The 22224-nt window shown below is 37.1% G+C and overlaps 1 protein-coding gene across 1 annotated transcript in view; it reads left to right on the forward strand.

Annotated features, from left to right (window-relative positions):
- Positions 1-22224, forward strand: part of LOC150093087 (protein FAM50 homolog) — a 62547-nt gene that overhangs the window by 26106 nt on the left and 14217 nt on the right. The window contains exons 4-5 of the mRNA XM_090413346.1: positions 8372-8764; positions 19190-19318. Coding sequence (XP_090269472.1) covers positions 8372-8764; positions 19190-19318 — 522 coding nt within the window. The remainder of the gene's footprint in view (positions 1-8371; positions 8765-19189; positions 19319-22224) is intronic.

A 22224-nucleotide genomic window follows, 5' to 3' on the forward strand; every position in this document is an offset into this window, starting at 1 on the left:
CATTCGGCACTGCAATATCACAACCAATATGGTACACTTGATGGTACAATAATTTGACATTTTAACATTCAGAAATAGGTGAGTAGAATTGATGTTGAATAGTATGCCACTTAAACAGGTGTTTGGTGCCAGGATGGTAGGGTAAAAGACCCAGAGGAAGCTAGAGGAAGCTTTATCAATCCAAATCCCATTTGGATTGATAAAGGTGCCTTAGCAGACGGAAATATAACAATATTTGAGTCCTAACAAATGACACACTGATATGGGGGACATGCTGATATTAACATGCTCACACCAAGCAGTGTTTCACTTCACACAGGAAGTCACTTTACTGTATATTATATCCTTTTCGTGCCAGGCAGGTGGGCACATTTTTACAAGGTTTTCAATATTTCCATATATATGGGATGTTAGTTGCAATTTTTTCAGTAGAATTTTATTTGTAAAATTAATATTTGTGAACTGTCTTAATGATACAGAAAATCTCATATGCAATTCAAATGAATGATTTTGAGTTATATATATGTGTGTGTATATGCATACATATACATATTTATTTTTTTTACATAAATTGTTTGCTTTCTGCACCCAGTGATGACATTATAGACAGGTGTTGCCACGTAAGTGCTGCAACTGGAAATTTGAAAGAGGGTGTTAAGAAAATGTATTTAGTTACTGTATTTGGTGCTACAATGGAATTGTTTTGCTTGCATATATGCAGTATAGCGTATTTGGGAGGGGAAACATTTTTATTAACTAGGTCACGTTCATTCCTTTTTGTCTCTGATTATGCTAATTGTTGCTAAATATAGTACATAGACTGAAAATGTCTTTGTACTGTATTTAATAATATAATACAATTGCTTGTTTTCCTTGCATCTGCAGTATGATATCTGTTAAGGAGGGATGTTTTCATTCTAATCTTCTGGAAAATTAGTGCAGTTAGTAAAAATCCATCCTGAATAAAAATGAGTATTGTGTATTGTAAGAAGAGGACTACATCTGGATCTCCAACAAAATACTAGTGTATGTAGGATAATGATTGATTAAGACAGATAAGCAGCTTACAAAAAAAAAAAAAATTATTTATATATATATTACTGTGTAAAAAGTGTATTCTGATCTTTCTTCTTTCACCACGCCTTATTCCCGCTTCCTATGCAGGGTCCGCGTGTTACTTAGATGCGACTTCTTGTTAGTACCACTCCCAACTGACCTGTCGCCTGGTCTGCCGCTGGGGGGGGGGGATATATTTTTGGCTGTAGAAGCGTATGTTCACGGGGCTGGTTTGCTTGCTTGCAGGATGAAAAACGCCAGATAAACTGGGGGAAAAAACCCTGCTGTCCACGCCCAAGACCGGCTAACTTGGCTATGGCTGAGGAAGATCCTCAAATTCCTCACGTCTTCGACGGGAATCGAACCTGGGACACTCCTTCCCCAGGCATATGGTTGCGAAGCGCAAAGCCACTAGGCTAACCGCGCGGACAAAAAGTGTATTCTGATCATTAGTGAATAAAAGAAAATTCTTAGAAAACAGAGTGAAATAGAAATAAATACATATAACAAGCACAACAAACATGATTTGCTGCTCCATCAGTCCACATATATATTTTTGCCATGCTTAGATGAATAACCTGATGAACAGTATTAGTTTAGAACTTTTTTTTTTTAAAATTATGCTCTTCATAAATGTTAACATGCATGTCTAGAAGATATAAGATCATATGTAATTTGTTCCATCCTAGCAACTTATTGAACACACACACACATATAATACCACAACTGTAAGTTATATGTAATCCATTTGTCTATAATGAAACTATTTCTGTTCACACCTATTCTTTCTCTCCCTTATAGTTCCCACCTCTAACTCAAGATCTGTTGCACTATCACCTCCAACTATTAGGTACTTTTTTTTAAAATAAATTAACTCTCAGGCCTCAATGTTTATATGTATCCATCAATTTTCTCATCTGATATTCTGCATCATCCTTGTCTTTTGTGAGAATCACCGTATCAGCAAAAAGAAGAGCTTGTAGGACTTATTCTCCTATTAATGCATCCATTCTAACAGCATTGTTTATTCCAATTCCCCAAGGTCACATCAAAGTAGATTTTAAACAATGTTGATGACATGCAACATCCTTGCTTGAGCTCCTTGCTAGTAGTAAATTTCTCTGAAAGTTTGTTACCAATTTTTACAGACCTAGATCCCTGATACATCCTTGGCACTATTTCCACTGTTCTTTCATCTATTTCTGCTCTCTTCAATATCTGCCACATTGTCTTCCTTGGGATAGTATCATAAGCTTTCTCCACATCTATAAAAATTAAACATGTTCTAACCTGCAGTCACTTTGTTGATTATCATTGTCAGGACCTGTAATACTTTACTACCACCTACTTGAACATCTCTATGTATTACCATTCTGCCAGGATCAGCTACCTTTCCATTTTTTCATGCTTGAACAGCCTACCTCACCACCTCCAATAACACTTCAAATGTTCTTTCTCCTGACAATAGCTTCTTGTCTCCTTGAAATTCCACCCTATCCTATATAATAAACCTTCATATTATCTCTTATAATCTTGGAGGGAAATGATATTAAGTCCTGCTCAACATGTATAAGGGGCTTGTATCTGTTGCCCAAATTGCCAAGCCTCAGAAGAATATTATATCCCACCAGGTGTTCGATTCACTTTCTTTCCACACTCTTCTTTAGCCTTAATTACCATTCTTTTCACTTGTCTCTTAATATTATTGTACTCCTATCTGTCCAGAAAGGTGTTGCTGCTTAACCATTTCTTATGTGCTCTCTTCTTTTCTCCTATTTTTTCCTTCATTTGTTGACTCATCCATTCTATATTTCCTTGTTTCTTACCTTCTTTTCCAAGGACTTCTTTAGCAGCCTCATGTATGCATTTCTTTAAATGGTCATACAACTCAAATGCAGATCCCTCTCTGGTTAAGTCCAATTTCTGTTCAAGACATCATATATGTAAATAAATCCTGTATACTATCATCTTGTAACATCCTATTTTGCATCTGGGGGTCTTAATAACCCTACCATCATAATGTGAAGTATTTAGCATCCTAGATAAAACAGCACACGCACACACACATGCGTGCGCTGATCTGTTCCACCTTCAGCTTCATGGAACACTCTCACATCTTGCACTAAATTAGGAATTATTCGTGTTAGAAGACTCTTATAGTTGAGTTGGGTAGAGTGATAATCATTAGGTGGTGGGACATTATGGAGAAGATCATGTTAATGACAATGGGTGCAGGTGTGGGAAAGAAGAAAACCCTGCTACCTGAGTATGAGGTAGCAGGGTTTTTCTCCCAGAAACTCAGGTTTTTCATCCTGCATACAGACAAATCAACCTTCAGGACACATGCAATTTACAGACAAAAAATACTAGTGGTGGTGGTTGTGGGCAGTAGATGGCATTAGTGTAGATGATGGTGGATGGAAGTGGTGGAGATGGAGAGTTGTAGAGTAGGTGCCCTCCCTTGATGAGTCTTTGGACTCCTTGGAGCTGTCACAAAATACTAATAATAACGATAATCCAATTATCATTAGATTCATATATATATATATATATACAGGGTGTTCGGGATAAATTTGACATATTTATAATTAATTATATTTTTCCGTAAGTTACATGTATTAACACACACTTCTCTTCATTTAAAAGTTTGGACCCTTCTTCATTCATATACAAGATGTCAGAAAGGATGGATAGCTGGAACCCACCTGAATCATGGAAGAGAATAACTTGTATCATGATGATTCGTGCCCGCCATCAAAATAAGGATATTACGACTGCTGCCCAATGCTCCCTGAATACAGTAAAAACAATCAGGCATGAACTAGAGACTTGCAATGGTGACTACGAGGATGTAGCAAGAAGAAAGATCCCTAGCAGACGATCTGATTGCGTTCGTACAGCAGAATTCCTCGCAAATCTGCAGGAACAGGTGTTGAAGAACCCTGGCATTGGAATTCGGGCTTTGTTCGTGGAGTTGCTAACTGTAGTCAAGCCCTGGATAACAAGGGTAGCCAATGGTAGGCCGTATGTATGGCAGCAGGATTCGGCCCCTTGCCACACCTCTGGGAAAAGTCAAAAATGGTTGTCTGAAAATTTCTACGACTTCACCAGTCCAAATGTTTGGCCTCCAAACTCCCCAGACCTTAACCCCATGGATTATTTTGTATGGGGCGCAGTTGAAAAAGACACCAATCACACTTCCAGTAATACAAAAGCCCAGTTAATGGATAAAATTAAAACAGTTTTTGCAGCCCTTCCCAGGGAGACTGTAGCATCAGCTTGTTCGAGGTTCCGAAGCAGAATTGAAGCTGTGATCGATGCTAATGGTGGTTATTTTGAGTAAATCTTGTTGATAGTATTATAATTAACTCTGCCTGTAATGTTTTTTTGTCAATTCATTAAATTTAATAGATACAAAGAAGATTTTCTTTTTCCTTACGAAACTGTCAAATTTATCCCGAACACCCTGTATATATATATATATATGGAATAGAATTTGAGCACAAGTGTTCAGATTCTGTCATATATCTTTTTGCTGACTTTACCATGAGCATTATTCATCTGAACTGCTGTAATTGTTACTTTCTTCTTATTAGAATTTGTGCATCCACCACCCTGTTTACAGTTTTACTTCAGACACTGATCTAGTTTTTCACTCTTCATTTGTTCCTCCTATATGTTATTTTCAAGTATACGAAGGTGGTCTGAAAAGTTCTCGGCCTCGACCATAGATGGCAACACTATCGACAAGTTTTTTTTTTTTTTTCTGATTTGGTACATCTGTCATACGCATCCATGTGAAATTGCAAGTCATTCTATCAAGTAGTTTAAATTAAAGATACCAAGAAATTATATACTTGGTTTAATCATTTATCCAAGTGTAAGCAAACAAAGTTTGCGCCTGAAGTATTTTCAGGACTGGGGCAACTCGTGGTAAAGGTGGTATGACTTTACATCGCTTGCCTTAGTATCCCATAATGCAAAGCACATGTCCTTCCGCACATGTATAATGCTATACATTATGGGAAGGGTCACTACCCAGACCGGTTTCCCTGTTTAAGTGCAGAGTTACTTACCACTCCAAAAACTCCTATGATCACTCAGATCACCCAACAATGAGCGACCTGAGTGATCATTTAACTCAGTGTTGGCTCCCCACCACTAAGCAGAGCCATACTCTCAGCAGTAGCTCCACTCAGAGACAGGTACCCCCCCCCCCCCCCCCCAGTGCACAGCCACTCATATCTCAGGGAAAGCACTGCCCTTTCTGCAGTACTTTGCAAAAGCACATCCATGAGAGCCAGAACTGGAAACAGCAATAGCCGAGTCTCAGTTAAAACTTCATTGGCTACAGCATTGCCACAACCACTTCTGCACAAAAGCACATCAGTGGGAACCAGACCCAGATGTGATACCAAAGTTGAAGTAATGCATAACTCATATTTTCCTATACCAGTTGCCAAAAGGTATCGCACCTTATTACTAAATTAATCTGGATTAGAGAAAGGTTGTTGGAAGTTTTTTCACTTGGTTATACTATAAATTAAAAATACCAAGAAACTATATACTTGGTTTAATCCTTTATCCAAGTGTAAGCAAACAAAGTTTGTGCCTGAAGTATTTTGAGGACTGTGGCAACCTTGGTATCACCTCTGGGTCTGGCTCCCACTGAAGAGACCTCAATAAAGGTCAAAACCAGTCTGGGTAGTGACCCTTCCCATAATGCATAGCATTATACATGTCCGCAAGGAGATGTACTTTATGTTATGGGACACTAAGGCAAGTGATGTGAAGTCATAACACCTTTACCATGAGTTGCCTCAGTCCTGAAAATACTTCAGGTGCAAAGTTTGTTTGCTTAACTTGGATAAAGGATTTAACCAAGTATATAATTTCTTGGTATCTTTAATTTATAGTATAACCAAGTGAAGAAACTTCCAACAATATCAAGTAGTTTGTTTTATACAGCTGTCTGAAGCAAAAGTGTTGTCTGTATCCCTTGGAATGGATAAAATTGAGTATTGTGCTGTTATGTAATTGTTTGTAAAAGATGGTTAAATGGCAAAAGAAATTCATTCGAAGTTCATAAAAGTTTATAGGCACTCTTCTCTTTTGGTTTCGACAATTAAGAAATGGGCTGCCGAGTTTAAATGTGGCTGTACCAGCCTTGAAGATGATCCATGTGAAGGATGTCCAAAAAGTGTAACAACACCAGAAATCATTGATCAAGTGCATGCTATGGTATTGGATGACCGGCAAGTCAAAGTGTGTGAAATTGCTGAGACTATAGGCATTTCAAAAGAACTTGTAGGTTATATTTTGCATGAAGAATTGCAAATGAAAAAGCTTTGCACAAGATGGGTCCTGTGCTTTCTCACAGCAGATCAAAAACTCACTCGCATGAAAATCTCTGAACAGTGCTTGGACCGTTTTAAAAAGAATGAAACTGATTTTGTATATCGATTTATTACTATGGATGAGACTTGGATTCACCATTACACACCAGTGGACAGAAGTTGTTCAGCTCCAAAGAAGACAAAGTCGGTTCCATCAGTAGGAAAGGTCATGGCATCAGTGTTTTGGGATGCTAAAGGCATTTTGTTTATTAATCATCTTGAAAAGGGTAAAACAATAACCAGGGAATATTATTCCGATCTTTTAACCAGACTAGACGAAAAAATTTAGGAGAAAAGAGCTGGTTTGCAGAAGAAAAAATCATCTTTCATCAGGATAATGCACCTGCCCACAAAGGTGTTTTGGCAATGGGAAAATTAAGGTATCTGCACTATGAATTGTTGGAACATCCACTCTATTCCCCAGATTTGGCTCCCTCTGACTTCTTCCAAAACTGAAACTCTATCTCGCTGGTCAGCGTTTTTCTTTGTTGAATCAAGAGGTGATTGCAGCTGTAGAGGGGTATTTTGCAAATCTTACTGAGAACCACTACAGGGACAAAATAATGGGGCTGGAGCATCATTGGAATAAATGTATTAGTCTTAAGGGAGATTATGTTGAAAAATAATTTTGAAATTATAAATTCGTTTTTTCGTTGTTAGGCTGAGAACTTTTCAGACCACCCTCGTAATATTTATGTTTATGTATTTCTTGAGAATTACAATTTTAGATGTCAGGCTAAAATGGCTTCGAGCCTAGTGAGTGATAAAAATTGGAAATAAATTTAGAAATTAAAATTTTTTTTACTCTTCCAAGCAAAAGGAAACTGTAATTTATATTTTAAAATGGCTAATGATGGTTAAACATTGTTTTCACCTGGAAGTATTTTTCATAGTGCTGCTTAATCTTGCCCATCTAATAATTATTCACATTTTGTTATGGGTTTTCTTTGTGGGAACCTATTTGTCCTGAGATAAGTAGTGAAGTTGTAACTATGCTATTAATTGTCATAGAGAACATCATCATCTTTTCTGATTGTTCCCCTCAAAGAAGGTATGAGATGTTCTGATAATCTGTTGCAATTTCTATTTCATTACTAGTTTTTAGTCATTAGTTTTCTTTCAGATTAGTCTCATTTGTCTGTCCTCTGATTTGGTCATCTGTGCCTTTCTAACTGCATATCTCTGGATCTCTTTTCTGCCATTTTTCAGACATCTGTTTTTTCTTTAATTTTTCATCTGTCATTTTGTTCAGGCAACATAGCTCTTCTTACATACGTTGTTGAATATCAGTAATGTCAAGTTCTTTTCTAATCACTTAATTTTTAATATTGTTCTGCCACCAATATTATGCCATTTGTTCACTCCCTTAGTTTTCCACAAGTTTTTTTTTCTTTTTAAAATCTCAAATCAACTGTCAGATTCATAAATTCAAATTTATTGAATACTGTCAAACTGTACTATGAGATTGATATTTTTTGGCTTTTCTTTCTTGTTCCATGTATTTTATTAATCCAACTCTCTACCTTTTTTATCTTTACTTATTCCATTACCTGTATCAATATCTTGCTCACTCCATAGGGTACATATCAGAAATTTGATGATGATGATATTCATATGTAATTTATCATCAGCATTAAAGGGTTGCCTAAAATGGCTATAATGTATTGCCTGTTTTATAGGTTTACTGTTGAGAATTCCACTTACTTATGATTTCTTCCTGTGTATGTTTATATTTTTAGTCTTTTTTTTTATTGCTGATTTTCATACCAAATTTGTTATAGCAGTTATTTAGTTTATCTGTATTTTTTTTTATTTCTTTATTTAGTAGAGGAAGTGGATGATTATTAATAACAAACATTTAGATGATCACTATAAATTTTTATAATTCTCATTAATATGTGAATTCATTAATTATTTAGATTGCTGCTCTGTCATTTAGAATGGATGATGATGAAGAAGAAGAAGATAAGGTTGATGAAGAGAAGAAGAAGAAGGAAGAGGAAGTAGAAAAAGAGGAAAAGGAAATGGAAGAAAGGCGTGAAGATAAAGTGGAAATCAAAGTTGAAAATGAAGTAGATAGCGATGGTGATGATGGTAGTGAAAATCATGGGGATTCTCCTATTAATGCTAAAAACTCTCATAACATTGAAAACAGTGACTTTTACTCTGATTCATCTAGTGATTTTCTGGATCTTGAAAGACCAAGAAAAAAGAAAAAAAAAATTGGCAAGAATCCAGATGTTGATACAAGTTTCTTACCTGATATAGAAAGGGAAGAGGATGAAAGGAGGTTAAGAGAAGAATTGCGCCAGGTTTGTTATAATTATTTTTTAGACTGAATTTTAGTTTGGAAAAGAATTTACATTTAAAATAATATATTTTTCCAGAAACATACCTAATGTATACATATATTTTATGACAATCCCACCCATGACAGGTTAGTTACTTATAACAAATAAGCATGATTGAGTAAGGATTAGATGATCTGGAAGTGCTTCTCCAGTAATCAAGGTACTTTTTAAAGTCACTCTCCTCAGGCCTCTAATTAGTAGGGTGGCAATCTTGCACGAGGTTACGAAACATCTCTCTCTTTCTCTCCACCACCTTCTTCCAAAAAAAAAAAAAAAATCTGCTGACAAGGATACAAAATCCTATAGCACATCATCATTGTTGAAAGTTGTTTCACTTGGTTATACTATAAATTAAAGATGCCAAGAAATTATATTCTTGGTTTCATCCTTTATCCAAGTGTAAGCAACCAAATTTTATGTGTGAAGTCACTTCACGACTGGGCTACTAGTATATAGAGGCTAATGACTTCACATCAATTGCTTTAGTATCCCATAATGTAACGCACATATCCTTATGGACATGTATAATGCTCTGCATTATGGGAAGGCCATTTCATTATACATGTCCATAGGGATATGTGCATTGCATTATGGGATACTAAGGCAAGTGATGTGAAGTCATTAGCCTCTATATACAGGTAGCCCAGTCATGAAGTGACTTCAAGTGCAAACTTTGTTTGCTTACACTTGGATAAAGGATGAAACCAAGAATATAATTTCTTGGCATTTTTAATTTACATCATCATTATGTCTAAGCATGTAGTTGAGGAAAGAGTGGAAGAGCACAGTTATATTGACAACCTCTGTCTCTGTAGTTCTTGTAGAAACAGTGTGAGGAAGGTTGTTCCAAAGAATAGGAATTGATGAAATGAAAAAGGAGGTTGAGAAATTAGTTGTTTATCTTTTAACAGACTTTACCATCCATCTAGCAATGGTGAATGAAATACATCAACCTTAAACTTTGTATTTTAATGATATCTCAATGGTATTTCAATTTCAGTGGTACACTTCACATCCATATTTTGCATGATAGGAAAATTTGCCATGATCAATAAAGTAATTAAAGGAAAGTGAGGGAATGATAGTGCACAGGTCGATGGAACAGTGCTCATCAAAATACCTAGAGAAAATCAAAGCAGAAACAAACTTCTTTTCAGATTTTTTCACTCATTATATAGAGTTTTCATTTTTACTGACAACTTTAGCATGTATCTCTTTGGCTGAGTCATTCAATGTTTTCATATTTTGCCATTCAATTTCTGAGGTTTGGTTCCTACTTTCAGACTCACTTTTTTTCCCTGTAATATTTGTGCATCTGAGTGTGCAGTTTGCATTTGAAAGCCAATCAACTTTAAAACTTTTGTAAACAGTTTTCCTTTTAATGTGATATTCATTTTCATCTTGCTCAAAATTAGATAGTCAGCACTTCAACTTTCATATTCCCTTTATACTCTTGTATCTTGAATCTGAAAATGTCACTATCAGCAGTGACTATAAAACATGTCTTATTTCTTGTATATTTTTCTCCATGTGAACTTATACACATATTTTTGTCAGATCATGGTATGAGTAATGAATAAATAGTCCACATCTCAAACACAAATCCAGTAGATACCTACTGTTATTATGGACCATACTTTTTTTTTTTCTATATTTTTTGAGAAAAATTTTATACTATACACAGCTCCTAAATAAAATAAGAAAATTTGAATAAGATTAATAAAATAATTACACAAAAGAATTAGAATATGTTTTATGGTACTCATAGAAGTCTGGAGATTTATTATCTCACTGAAATATATGGCATGGAGATCAGTGTTCAAGGCACCAATTGTTGAAGATCTTGAAATTTGGGATATTTGTATACTGCAGAGTTTGTCATATGAAGAAATTGATCAAAGTATAGTGTCATCAGCAAAACCTGAATGGGAGTTGAGGTTCATGAGAGGAGGTCATTTATGAATAGGAGAAAAGTATGATGTGGCTTCCTTTCTTCAGAAACTGTCCACCTTGACATATAGTGAATGAATGGAAAATAAATTGGCAATCACAAGTATGCCCTAGGATTGCTGCAATGAAAGGAGGTCCTACATCTTATTAAGGTTGGAGCCATAGCTGTTTGTTCCTCACACTGTGGTGTACGTTGACTTCTTCCCAAACAGTGTATGTCTCCACAGTTGAAATCTCCCATAATATTTCATTCTGTAGGCTTCTATCTTACACCAGATAGCCTCAAATGAACTTCCTTTTGCATCCATGTCCTTCTGATATGCTTCTACTCTTTTTGTCTTCAATTCTTTTGTGCACTTGAGTGTGCAGGTGCATGCTATCATTAGTAAAACCTTTCCATCCCTCCCTGTTCCTCTCTGAAGATTCTGTATCCTTTGCATTCTGTTCCTATGATGGTATCATCCTCAGTTAACCAAGTCTCATTAATGCCTATAACTTTGGGCCAAGTTGGGCTAAACAATGTGAATAACTTTTTGTCCTTATTTCAAATACTTCTGGCATTAGTATACAGAGCTGCAATATCCACTTCATTCCACAATCTCCCTTGCATCTTATGTTGCTTAGCTTACTAACATTAAGAACCTGAAGTGCTACACTCAGCATCATGTGATCACCCTCCCATTTACTAACCTCTAGGTTGCCTGAACTAACACTCACCTGCATTCCCCCCCCCCCCCCCAACAGTCTAGTTTTCCTGACTCTGCACTTCCCAACTCTCTGAACAAAACTTTCTGAAGACTCCTGACTTCAAATCCATTCATATGCAAGTCATCCACCTTATATAAATCCTTCCATTGAACTCACTTCACACTATTCCTCCTGCACAATCTGCGCACTGACTTATTTACGATCATAGCTGCCCATCTCAGTTTGCCTCTGTCATACTGTGCAACAGGCTCATAACTTTTACTTTTTCACTCTTTTTGGTGGCATGCACTGGCAACTCTTTCTTATCTTTAATTTAAGATAAGATAAGATTTAAGAAATCAATATTTTAAACATAAAACAGAACACATTTGATATTTTTTTAAATATTCCAAGTATATTTAGTAATTAGGTAATATTTTTACTTTTATGACTTTTAACTTGAATTTTGAAGAATATGACAATAGTTTTTTGTTTTCGGACGTTTTTATAGGCTAGTTGCTTAAACTATTGTTAGTGCATTAACTTACCCTGCCAACAAGTTGTAAATATATGAATGCTTTCAGAGTTTTGATTGGTTTATTCAGAATCAGCCGTTAATGACGTCAATCGACAGAGTTAACAAAGGCTAGTGATTGGCGGAAGCCTGTTCGTGAAGACAAGGTACCAGCAATTTCACCACAGCAACCATGGGTCTCTCAACTGGTTACCCCCCCGTGTATAAGATGACTCCCAATTTTTGGTCTAAAAATTTTAGAAAAAAATAACATCTTATACATGAAAAATACGTGTGTTTGAATAATCAAGTTACTGAGGAATGGTTACCTTAGAACAGTGCTTCCCAAAGTGCAGTATGCATCCACCCCAGGAATATGGAAAAGGTCTTTTGGAAATATAAGACACTTTTATTTTAAATTTTGATAACTTTTTTTTTTCATACTTTTATATTTTTTGCCTTATTCTTGAAGATAATGCACATATTATGTACATTATCTGCAACAATATCTATATGGCTACAAAAATATATAAAAATGCATTGTTCCAGTCTTTACCTATGGAAGTGAGTAGACAACAAATAAAAAACATGAAGACAGATTATGAGTGGCCCAAAGATCCTTGGAGAGAAGAATGCTTCACATAACAAAAAGGAATAGAATTAGAGAGATGATTGGAAGTAGATGATATTCTGAAATATTATAAAGCATGTAAATGGAGATGGGCAAAATTAAGCATTTTTGAATGATTAACCAGGTTTGATTAAAAAAATTTTTTGTTCTTTAAAACTGAATGTTTCTCTGGCATATTTTTCTCTATATGACTGACATCATCTTCAGGAAGATATTTAACACATACAAAAAAATCAAAATTTCCAACAGCTATTATTTCTATAATTGAAAACAAACAAACAAACAAACTGGATTGATAGTTTAATTATGCGTATCATTTGGCACATCATCAGTCTGTACATTGTTGTGTGAACTCTGTATGTGAGTGCTGACATAGGAGAAGTCGTGAATGTTACATACACTAATTAACGACTTCCAGATGTTATGAAGTATAAGCAGGGCCATCGCCAGATTAGATCGCACCCTGAGGCAAACAATTAAATATTGTCCCTGATGGATTATAAGACAAAAATATAAGAAAATCTCCAATTACTATTTTGTTTTTATTACAAGAGAAACATTAATGCAAAACAATTACATAATAATATTAATTAAATGTTTGCTCAATGGGGATATCGCACAATAAAACTTTATAAGCTCTTCTAAATTTAATTATAAGCTATGTCTGCCTCTATCGATATAGTTGCTAGACCAACCAATCTTTCTTGGGTTATTGCTGTTTGCAAATAATTTTTAATCAGTTTAAATCAGTTTTCTTCTTTCCGCAATTGCTACGCTAACAGGAATTGTTAATAATATCCTTAGATTTTAATTCTTAGGGCATGGTTACATTGGGATACATTTCTAGAAGATTTTGGTTGTATATGATAACATTTGGTGAGGACCACTTTTTTCTTGTATTATTTTTGAGAGAATTTTTAATTCTTCAAATAAATCTATTGCATCTACATTAGATGTTGTAAAATATCTTATTGCCCTAATACGGTGCCTAGACCAAATATGGCTGAACGAGCACGCTTAATTAACCAGCGCTGTGAGGCAGGCTGCTTCTATGCTACACCCTGTCGATGGTGCTGAGTATAAGTCTTTGGTTTCTATTTAGTGTGCCATGTGAGTAGATGACTTTGGAATACTCCTTGAACGATCTGACAAAGTATTCTCTTTAAGTAAGGCATGGAGGAAGCTTGCCAATCTACTGTATGAAGTTCTGTGTGGATGTGTGTTGCAAGTCTGCTTTTTTCTCTTCTCTCTTGTTTTCAACATCACCTACATGTTCTTTTTACAAATTTTGAAACTTCTCCTAGTTTGACCTTTGTATACCTTTATGCAAGAACAAGGAATCTTGTCTACCTTGGATGTTTGTAGAAGAATAAAATGTGTTTAAGGGAATGTAGGAACTTTGTAAGGTGTTAACTGGTTTGAAGGCTATTCTGATGTCGACTGTTTTTAATTAATTTATTTATTCATATAGGGTTCCCTCCCCTTTCTCGCCTTCCTTAGGATGGGTTGATCTTTCCTAATGAGGGATTAAATATGCATTTTATGACTGTAAATCTGTGTGTGTGTGTGTTCACCAGTTCAAAAAACCCTCTACTTCCATATGAGACCAGCTAGTTGAAAGAGACCAGATAAAGATTTCTCATATCATGGATGGGTATCAAAACCCAGGTCTTTCCGACCAAAGGGGCTTTGTCTATACTGACTGTGACTGAGTAGAGACTATGGATTGGAGGCTCTACTATTTTTAATAATTGAGGTAATTTTCTTGATGAATTACCAATATGTGGTAAGGAGATTGTGTCTTTGTAATTAATTTCTGGGTTAGCACGAGATCATCCATCAGAAAATAGAAGCTTCTTTGAGTAGCCATCATTTTTGAGTATATTTGTAGCTCTATTTTTTAAGGTTTGATAATGCCTAACTGTTGTTGAGGATGATGGAAAGAGCTTGCTTGTAGATACCTGCTTTATGGGTTTGTTTCCTATAAACTTCTAATGTTAATCCCTCCAGCATTGTTTTTGTTGACAAGGACATATAAGAATGGATACCAAGAAAAGGAAAGACTGCCAAATAATGAGATGGAAGGACAATCTACAAAGATTTGACATGAGATGGTGGACATTGACTAAAGACAGAAAGAACTGGAAAGTTAAGGAGGGGGGGGGGGGCTATGTTCAGCAGTGGATTGAAACAGGTTAAAGAAGAAAAAAATTGCTGCAGATAAGTGAGGTCTATTCTATAATTAATTTTTGAATAAAACTGCTAAATTTCAAATAATTTATATCTTAAGTTGTAACTGTCCGTGGTGATTGTTTCACCACCTTTGCCTGCATCTGTAAATGTTTATTTGTGTTTGTATTACAAGTTACAACGGTTGTACAGGTTACACACACATATGGATAATACTCTTACTTTTTTTGGCAGTTACGTTGCTGGTTATTATTATGCATGAATAAATAAAATAAATCTGCTAATGCGCTTTATTCACCTATAGGGAGTAGGCGAGCAGCATTTGGTGAAGGAGTTATTATGCAGTGTAATAATAATTAATATTAAAATTTTAATTAATAATAATATCTTGTATTTCTTAAACTTTTTAATATGGATCGCTGGTTAAAAATGAGATGTTTTTAACTAGTTCATAATTTTCTTGCAATCCACTGACAATGTCATTGATATAAAGGTTAAACAATATAGGTTCCAGTACTGAGCCCTGTGGGACCCCACTTGTAACCCTCTGTCTCCTTGAAACTGTCCCACCATACATAACTCTCTGATACCTATCGGACAGCCAATCCTGAATCCAGTTGACCAATCTGACATCCAGATCCATGTGCTGCAACTTAAATATCAGCTTATCATATGGCACCCTGTCAAATGCTTTCGCTAAGTCTAAGAAAATGGCAGTATATGCCTTTCCCTCATCTAATGCTCTTGTAACTTTATTATAAAAGGCTAGCATATTGCTAAAACAAGAGCGCCCCTTCACAAATTAATGTTGACTCTCATGGATAACACCACCCTTGTCTGCCCATCTGCTGTATACGGTCCCTCATTACTTTCTCCAAGATCTTAACAACTACTGATGACACACACTTCCAGTCTGCTACCACCCTTATGCAATGGCACTATCTTACCTTCCTTCCATTCCATGGGCACCTTTCCCACAGCCAGACTTTCATTGAAAAGCCTGGTCAAAGGCACTGTCAGTTCCCTAGCACATTCTCTCAAAACTCGTGATGAAATACCATCCAGTCCTACAGCTTTTCTGACATCCAGAGTACTTAGTATTTGAAACACACTCTCCTCCTGTACCTCTAAACCTCGAACCAGCCCTATCCCTCTAGTATTACAACTGACTCCTCCAGAATGAAATACTCCAATAAAGTACTCATCCCGTAATATCATTCTTCCACAGTCATTTCTCCTCCTACTGGCCACATAGCTAAAAAAATTCCCTAGGATTTTCTTTGGATCTTAAGGCCAATCTCCTCTCATATTCCAGTTTCACCTTCTTTACCATACTAGTCACTCTTCTGGCCTGTGTCTTATATTCTTCTCTTCTTGCATCTTCTCTTCACCTGTCTCCTTATATCTCTTCCATAGCCTCTTTTTTGCAATTCCTGCTTAATATTATTTGTCATCCACTTTACTCCAAATTGTGTCCTCTTCTTCACTTGTAGTATACAAATTACCATTGCTGATAACAAATATTCTTTCACAATTTCCCATGCACTAATGATATCTCGGCCTTCCAATTCCTCCCTCCATGAAACTTCCCCAAGTTGACGTCTTAGACTATTATAATCACCTGCCTTATAATTCCATATACGTTCCCGTCTCTTTGATACTCCTGCATGTTTATTCATTTTCCAAGTCAAAACCATATGGTCACTCTCTCCAACTGGTTGGAGAGATGTCATCTCAGTTATTATCAACTCTTCTGATGCTATAACCAAATCCAAAGCTCTTTAACCTCTTGTTCTCTCTATTACACGTTGTCTAAGACATTTGTCCCTCAAGAATTCTAGAAATTCCATTCCCTTATTGCTACATGCATCTTCCTCTCCCCAATTTATACTACTGTAGTTAAAATCTTCCATAACAATCATTCTTCTTGCACTTGCCAAGATCAACTGTCTAAACATCTCCTGGTCCCCACCCCTCTGTGCTCCTTCGTTTGTAGCAACACCCCACTAAATATCCTGTCTTGCCCACCTCTACCTCACACCATATGCTTTCAGAATCATTAGTGTTACTGCCTTCCAAAGCCTCCACTCTTAGAGGACATAGGTTCAGAACAGCAATCTCTCCAGATGCCTACGTCCTTCCTTATTCAAACGTAAGCGGTCTCTTGCATACAATTCCTCTCTGTCCTCAGTCACTTATCATAAGCAGTACTCCACCACCACGCTTTCCCTTCCTATCACTCTCTCCAACTGGTGGGAGAGATGTCATCTCAGTTATTATCAACTCTTCTGATGCTATAACCAAATCCAAAACTCTTGAACCTCTTGTTCCCTCTATTACATGTTGCCTAAGACATTTCTTTCACAATTTCCCATGCACTAATGATATCCCGGCCTTGAAAAATGCTGTACCCAGCGACTTCTATTCCTGTTATTATATCTTCTTCTGTCAATTATGTCTCAGTGATCCCAACAATTTTTGGCCAGGCTGATGCTATTTGCACCGCCAATTCATCTCCCTTATTCCGGATATTCCTGGCATTAGTATAAAGCATATAAATGCTGCTGTTTCTATACCCAGCATTATCCCCTCTAGACTCCACTGGGCTCAGTGTTACCTGATGTCGTCCCCCTTCTCCCAAGTACCCATTCCCACAAGAGGCTACCCCTGCTACCATCCTCCCTGGGACACACTGACTCATTCAGAACAGCAATCCCTCCAGATGCCTACGTCCTTCCTCATTCAAATGTAAGCAGTCTCTTGCATACAATTCCTCTCTGTCCTCAGATGCACCCCAAGCATCCACATATTCCAGTCCTCTCTTGTCACACATTCTAGCTATTATGTCATTCAATATTACCGCTCTTCTGCTCAGCTCGTCATTATCATACCTAGGCAACACACACGCTCTCTTTCCTCTCTCTGTCTTCTTCTGTACAGCCTCAAGCAAAAATCTCATATCTCTCGCCTGCCTGACTTATTACCACTCAAGTCATTTGTTCCTACCATCACAATCATCTCGTCCATCCTTTCACCTCTCTTAATTGCTATAGCCACTCTTTCTATCGTTCCTCCTTGCAAGCACTCTTCACGCATCCTATCTTGAACACCATTGATCATTTGAGTCCCCATACATTATACCTCTTACCATTCCCTCTCTCCTACTTTTCCATTCTCTCCTCTTCTAGCATTCCCATACCTCTCTCATTCCCTCTCTCCTACTGTTTCCATTCTCTCTTCTTCTAGCACTCCCATGCCTCTATCTCTCGTTCTGTCTCTCCTACTGTTTCCATTCTCTCCTCTTCTAGCACTCCCATGCCTCTCTCTCATTCCGTCTCTCCTACTGTTTCCATTCTCTCCTCTTCTAGCACTCCCATGCCTCTCTCTCATTCCATCTCTGCTACTGTTTCCATTCTCTCCTCTTCTAGCATTCCCATACCTCTCTCTCATTCCGTCTCTCCTACTGTTTCCATTCTCTCCTCTTCTAGCATTCTCATACCTCTCTCTCATTCCCTCTCTTCTACTGTTTCCATTCTCTCCTCTTCTAGCACTCCCATATCCCTCTCTCCTACTGTTTCCATTCTCTCCTCTTCTAGCACTCCCATACCTCTGTCTCCTACTGTTTCCATTCTCTCCTCTTCTATAAATCCCAAAATTCTCTCCTCTCCTATCATTCCCAAATTTCTCTCTCTCCCCTACTCTGATTCGCCTTGCATTTATCTCCCATTCTCCTAATCTCATCTTTCATACTTTTCCTCTCATTCACAAGACATTCCATCTTCTCTTTCAGCTCATCTATCTCCCTCTGCAGGTCAGTCACTCTTAATTGAAATTCACTCTCCCAAACAAAACCATCTCCTAAACTTTCACAGTCACTCATGCCTTCCACACTATCAACTATTATTTTCTTATTCATATTTTTTTCTTCATTCTCTCCTATCACACTGCTCGTCTTCCTATATTCATTTCCCATTCCTGGAGCAACAAGGTCGGATATTGATATATCTAATGCATTTATTTCAACCCGCCGGCTGCACTTTATGCACACACGCACCCCCCCCCTCTCACAAGCCACATATCCAGTTCCCGAGATGCATACATTAAATAATTTAGTTGAAATGTGAGCTTTGCAGAACTGATAACTGATAGTTTCTTTAACTTTTCAAGAGATTAGAAAATTCACATGACTCAAACTATGTTTTATTTTCTTATTTTAGCAGTTACATCATTAAATCACTATTATATCTTAAGATTAAACTCTGAAAGAACTGTATACAAATTATTTACCTTATGGGGATTCTGTACTTCAAAAAAAACGTTAAGTTAGACACATCCACCTGAAGTACAGATTGGAATACAGATTACTCAATTATTCTGAATGAAAGGATTGATTTACAACGAGTTTCTTTTGTAGGAATGGGTTCAGAAACAAGAAAAATTAAAGAATGAAGAAATAGAAATAACTTTTAGTTATTGGGATGGTTCTGGCCATAGACGCAGTGTAAAAATGAAGAAGGGAAACAGCATCTACCAGTTTCTTCAGGTATATTTGAATTGGTTTAATGTGTAGAAGTGAACGATTATTTTTCTTTTGATCTAGTACTTATGTTTATTAATTTTATTATTATTATTATTATTATTATTATTCAGGCCTCCATGGAGTCAAAAGACTCATCATGGGAGGTCCTTCCTAGAAAACACAAAGTCTATCAAGACTCATTGTGTGAGGTCCCTCCTAGGAAACACAAAGTCTATCATACCACTCCTTAAAGTCATTGACCATTCTCGCTCTCACCACTCTATCAATGCATAGCAATGCATTCCACGGTTCAACCACCCTCCATGCAAAGAAACCACTCTTCACCCTTTTGCTCACAGCTTCCTTTCGTAACGTCCAGGGATGGCCCCTTTTCATCACTCCTTCCTGCTCAACCAAATGAAAGAATTCCCAAGTGTTAACCCTGTAACCACCTCTTAACAGTTTAAAGTCTCAATCATATCACCTCTCCTTCTTCTATCCACCAAACTCTGCAGTCCACATTTCCTCAGCTGATCCTCATAACTAACATTGTGCAGTCCTGAAACTGTCTTTGTTATCCACCTCTGTACCCTTTCCACAGTTAATTTATTCCCTTCAAATCCTGGGGACCAAATCTGAGAACAATAGTCTAAGTGTGGTCTGATCAGGATCTTATACAACGGAATGATAATGTCCTTCTCATTATTGCAGCAATCCTCCGTGTTACCTTCACCACCTTTGCAATATGTGCCCTAAATTTTAGGTTTCTCTCAATCATCAACCTCAGATCTCTTGTCTCTCCTACTTCCTCCAGTATAGCTCCTCCCATAGAGTATGCAGCGTCCCATCAATGTTTCCCAAACCTCAAGACCTTACATTTTGCTGCATTAAACCGATAACCCCATTCATTTGCCCATCTGTCTAGCTTATTCAAATCCTCTTGCAGGGCTACCACATCTGCACTATTACTAATAACTATTCCCAGCTTCGCATCATCTGCAAACAACTGAATATCCCCCTGCAATCCACTGACAATGTCATTGATATAAAGGTTAAACAATATAGGTCCCAGTACTGAGTCCTGTGGTATTCCACTTGTAACCTTCTGCCTCCTTGAAACTGCCTCACCATACACAACTCTCTGATACCTATCAGACAGCTAATCCTGAATCCAGTTGACTAATGTGATATCCAAAACAATGTACTGCAACTTAAATATCAGCTTATCATGTTGCACCCTGTCAAATGGCTTCGCTAAATCCAAGAAAATGGCAGTATATGCTTTTCCCTCATCTACTGCTCTTGTAACTTCATTATAAAAGGCTAGCATTTTACAAAAACAAGAGTGCCCCTTAACAAATCCATGTTGACTCTCACAGATATCATTACCCTCATCTGCCCAATGCTGTATATGATCCTTCACTAATTTCTCCAAGATCTTAACAACTACTGATGACACACAAACTGGCCTTTAATTAGACACTTCCAGTCTGCTTTACCCTTATGCAATGGCACTATCTTACCTTCCTTCCATTCCATGGGCACCTTTCCTGCAGCCAGACTTTCATTGAAAAGCCAGGTCAAAGGCACTGTCAGTTCCCTAGCACATTCTCTCAAAACTCGTGATGAAATACCATCTAGTCCCACAGCTTTACTGACATCCAGAGTACTTTGTATTTGGAACACACTCTCCTCCTGCACCTCTAAACCTCGAACCTGCCCTATCCTACTTGTATTAAAATATACTCCTCCAGGATGAAATACTCCAATAAAGTGTTCATTGAACAATTCTACTATGTCCTCTGCATCAGTCACTCTATTCCCATCTTTATCCCACAATGTCATTCTTCCACAATCATTTCTCCTCCTACTGGCCACATAGCTAAAAAATTCCCTAGGATTTTCTTTTGATCTTAGGGCCAATCTTTTCATATTCCAGTTTCATATTCCTTACCATACTAGTCACTCTTCTGGCCTGTGTCTTATATTCTTCATGCATCTGCTCTTCACCTGTCTCCTGATATCCCTTCCAGAGATCCTTTTTCACATGCAGTTCCTGTTTAATATTGTTTGTCATCCACTTTACACCAAATTGTGTCCTCTTCTTTTCACTTTATACAAATATCTTCGTAGTATACAAATTACCATACAAATTACAAATTACTCTTCGTAGTATACAAATTACCATTGCTGCTAACAAATATTCTTTCACAATTTCCCACACACTAATGATATCTCGGCCTTCCAATTCCTTCCTCCATGAAACTTCCCCAAGTTTATATCTAAGACTATTATAATCACCTGCCTTATAATTCCACATACGTTCCTGTCTCTTTGATACTCCTGCATGTCTATTCATCTTCCAATTCAAAACCACATGGTCACTCTCTCCAACTGGTGGGAGAGATGTCATCTCAGGCATTATCAACTCTTCTGATGCTATGACCAAATCCAAAACTCTTGAACCTCTTGTTCCCTCCATTACATGTTGCTTAAGGCATTTGTCCCTCAAGAATTCTAGAAATTCCATTCCCTTATTGCTACATGCATCTTCCTCTTTCCAATTTATACTGCTGTAGTTAAAATCTCCCATGACAATCATTCTTCTTGCACTTGCCAAGCTCAACTGTCTAAACATCTCCTGGTCCTCACCCCTCTGTGCTCCTTCGTTTGTAGCAACACCCCACTAAATATCCTGTCTTGCCCACCTTTACCTCACACCTTAATGAAAATAAACCAGAAGATAAATTCATCTACTATAAGACTTCCATTGCTACTTCTCTTTGGGAAGAATTTATTTTACTAGAGTTGCTACTGACAAGCAGGATTCTTTATGCTTTGATCTACACGTCTCTCTAGCCAGCTTATCTTTGAGACACTATTGACAGCATTATCATCTGCTTGTTCAACATTACTAATCTCATGTAAAA

Source organism: Typopeltis vanoorti, chromosome 24 (genome assembly GCF_054136105.1).
Source record: "Typopeltis vanoorti isolate ZY-2024b chromosome 24, IOZ_Tvanoo_1.0, whole genome shotgun sequence".
NCBI lineage: Eukaryota > Metazoa > Arthropoda > Arachnida > Uropygi > Thelyphonidae > Typopeltis > Typopeltis vanoorti.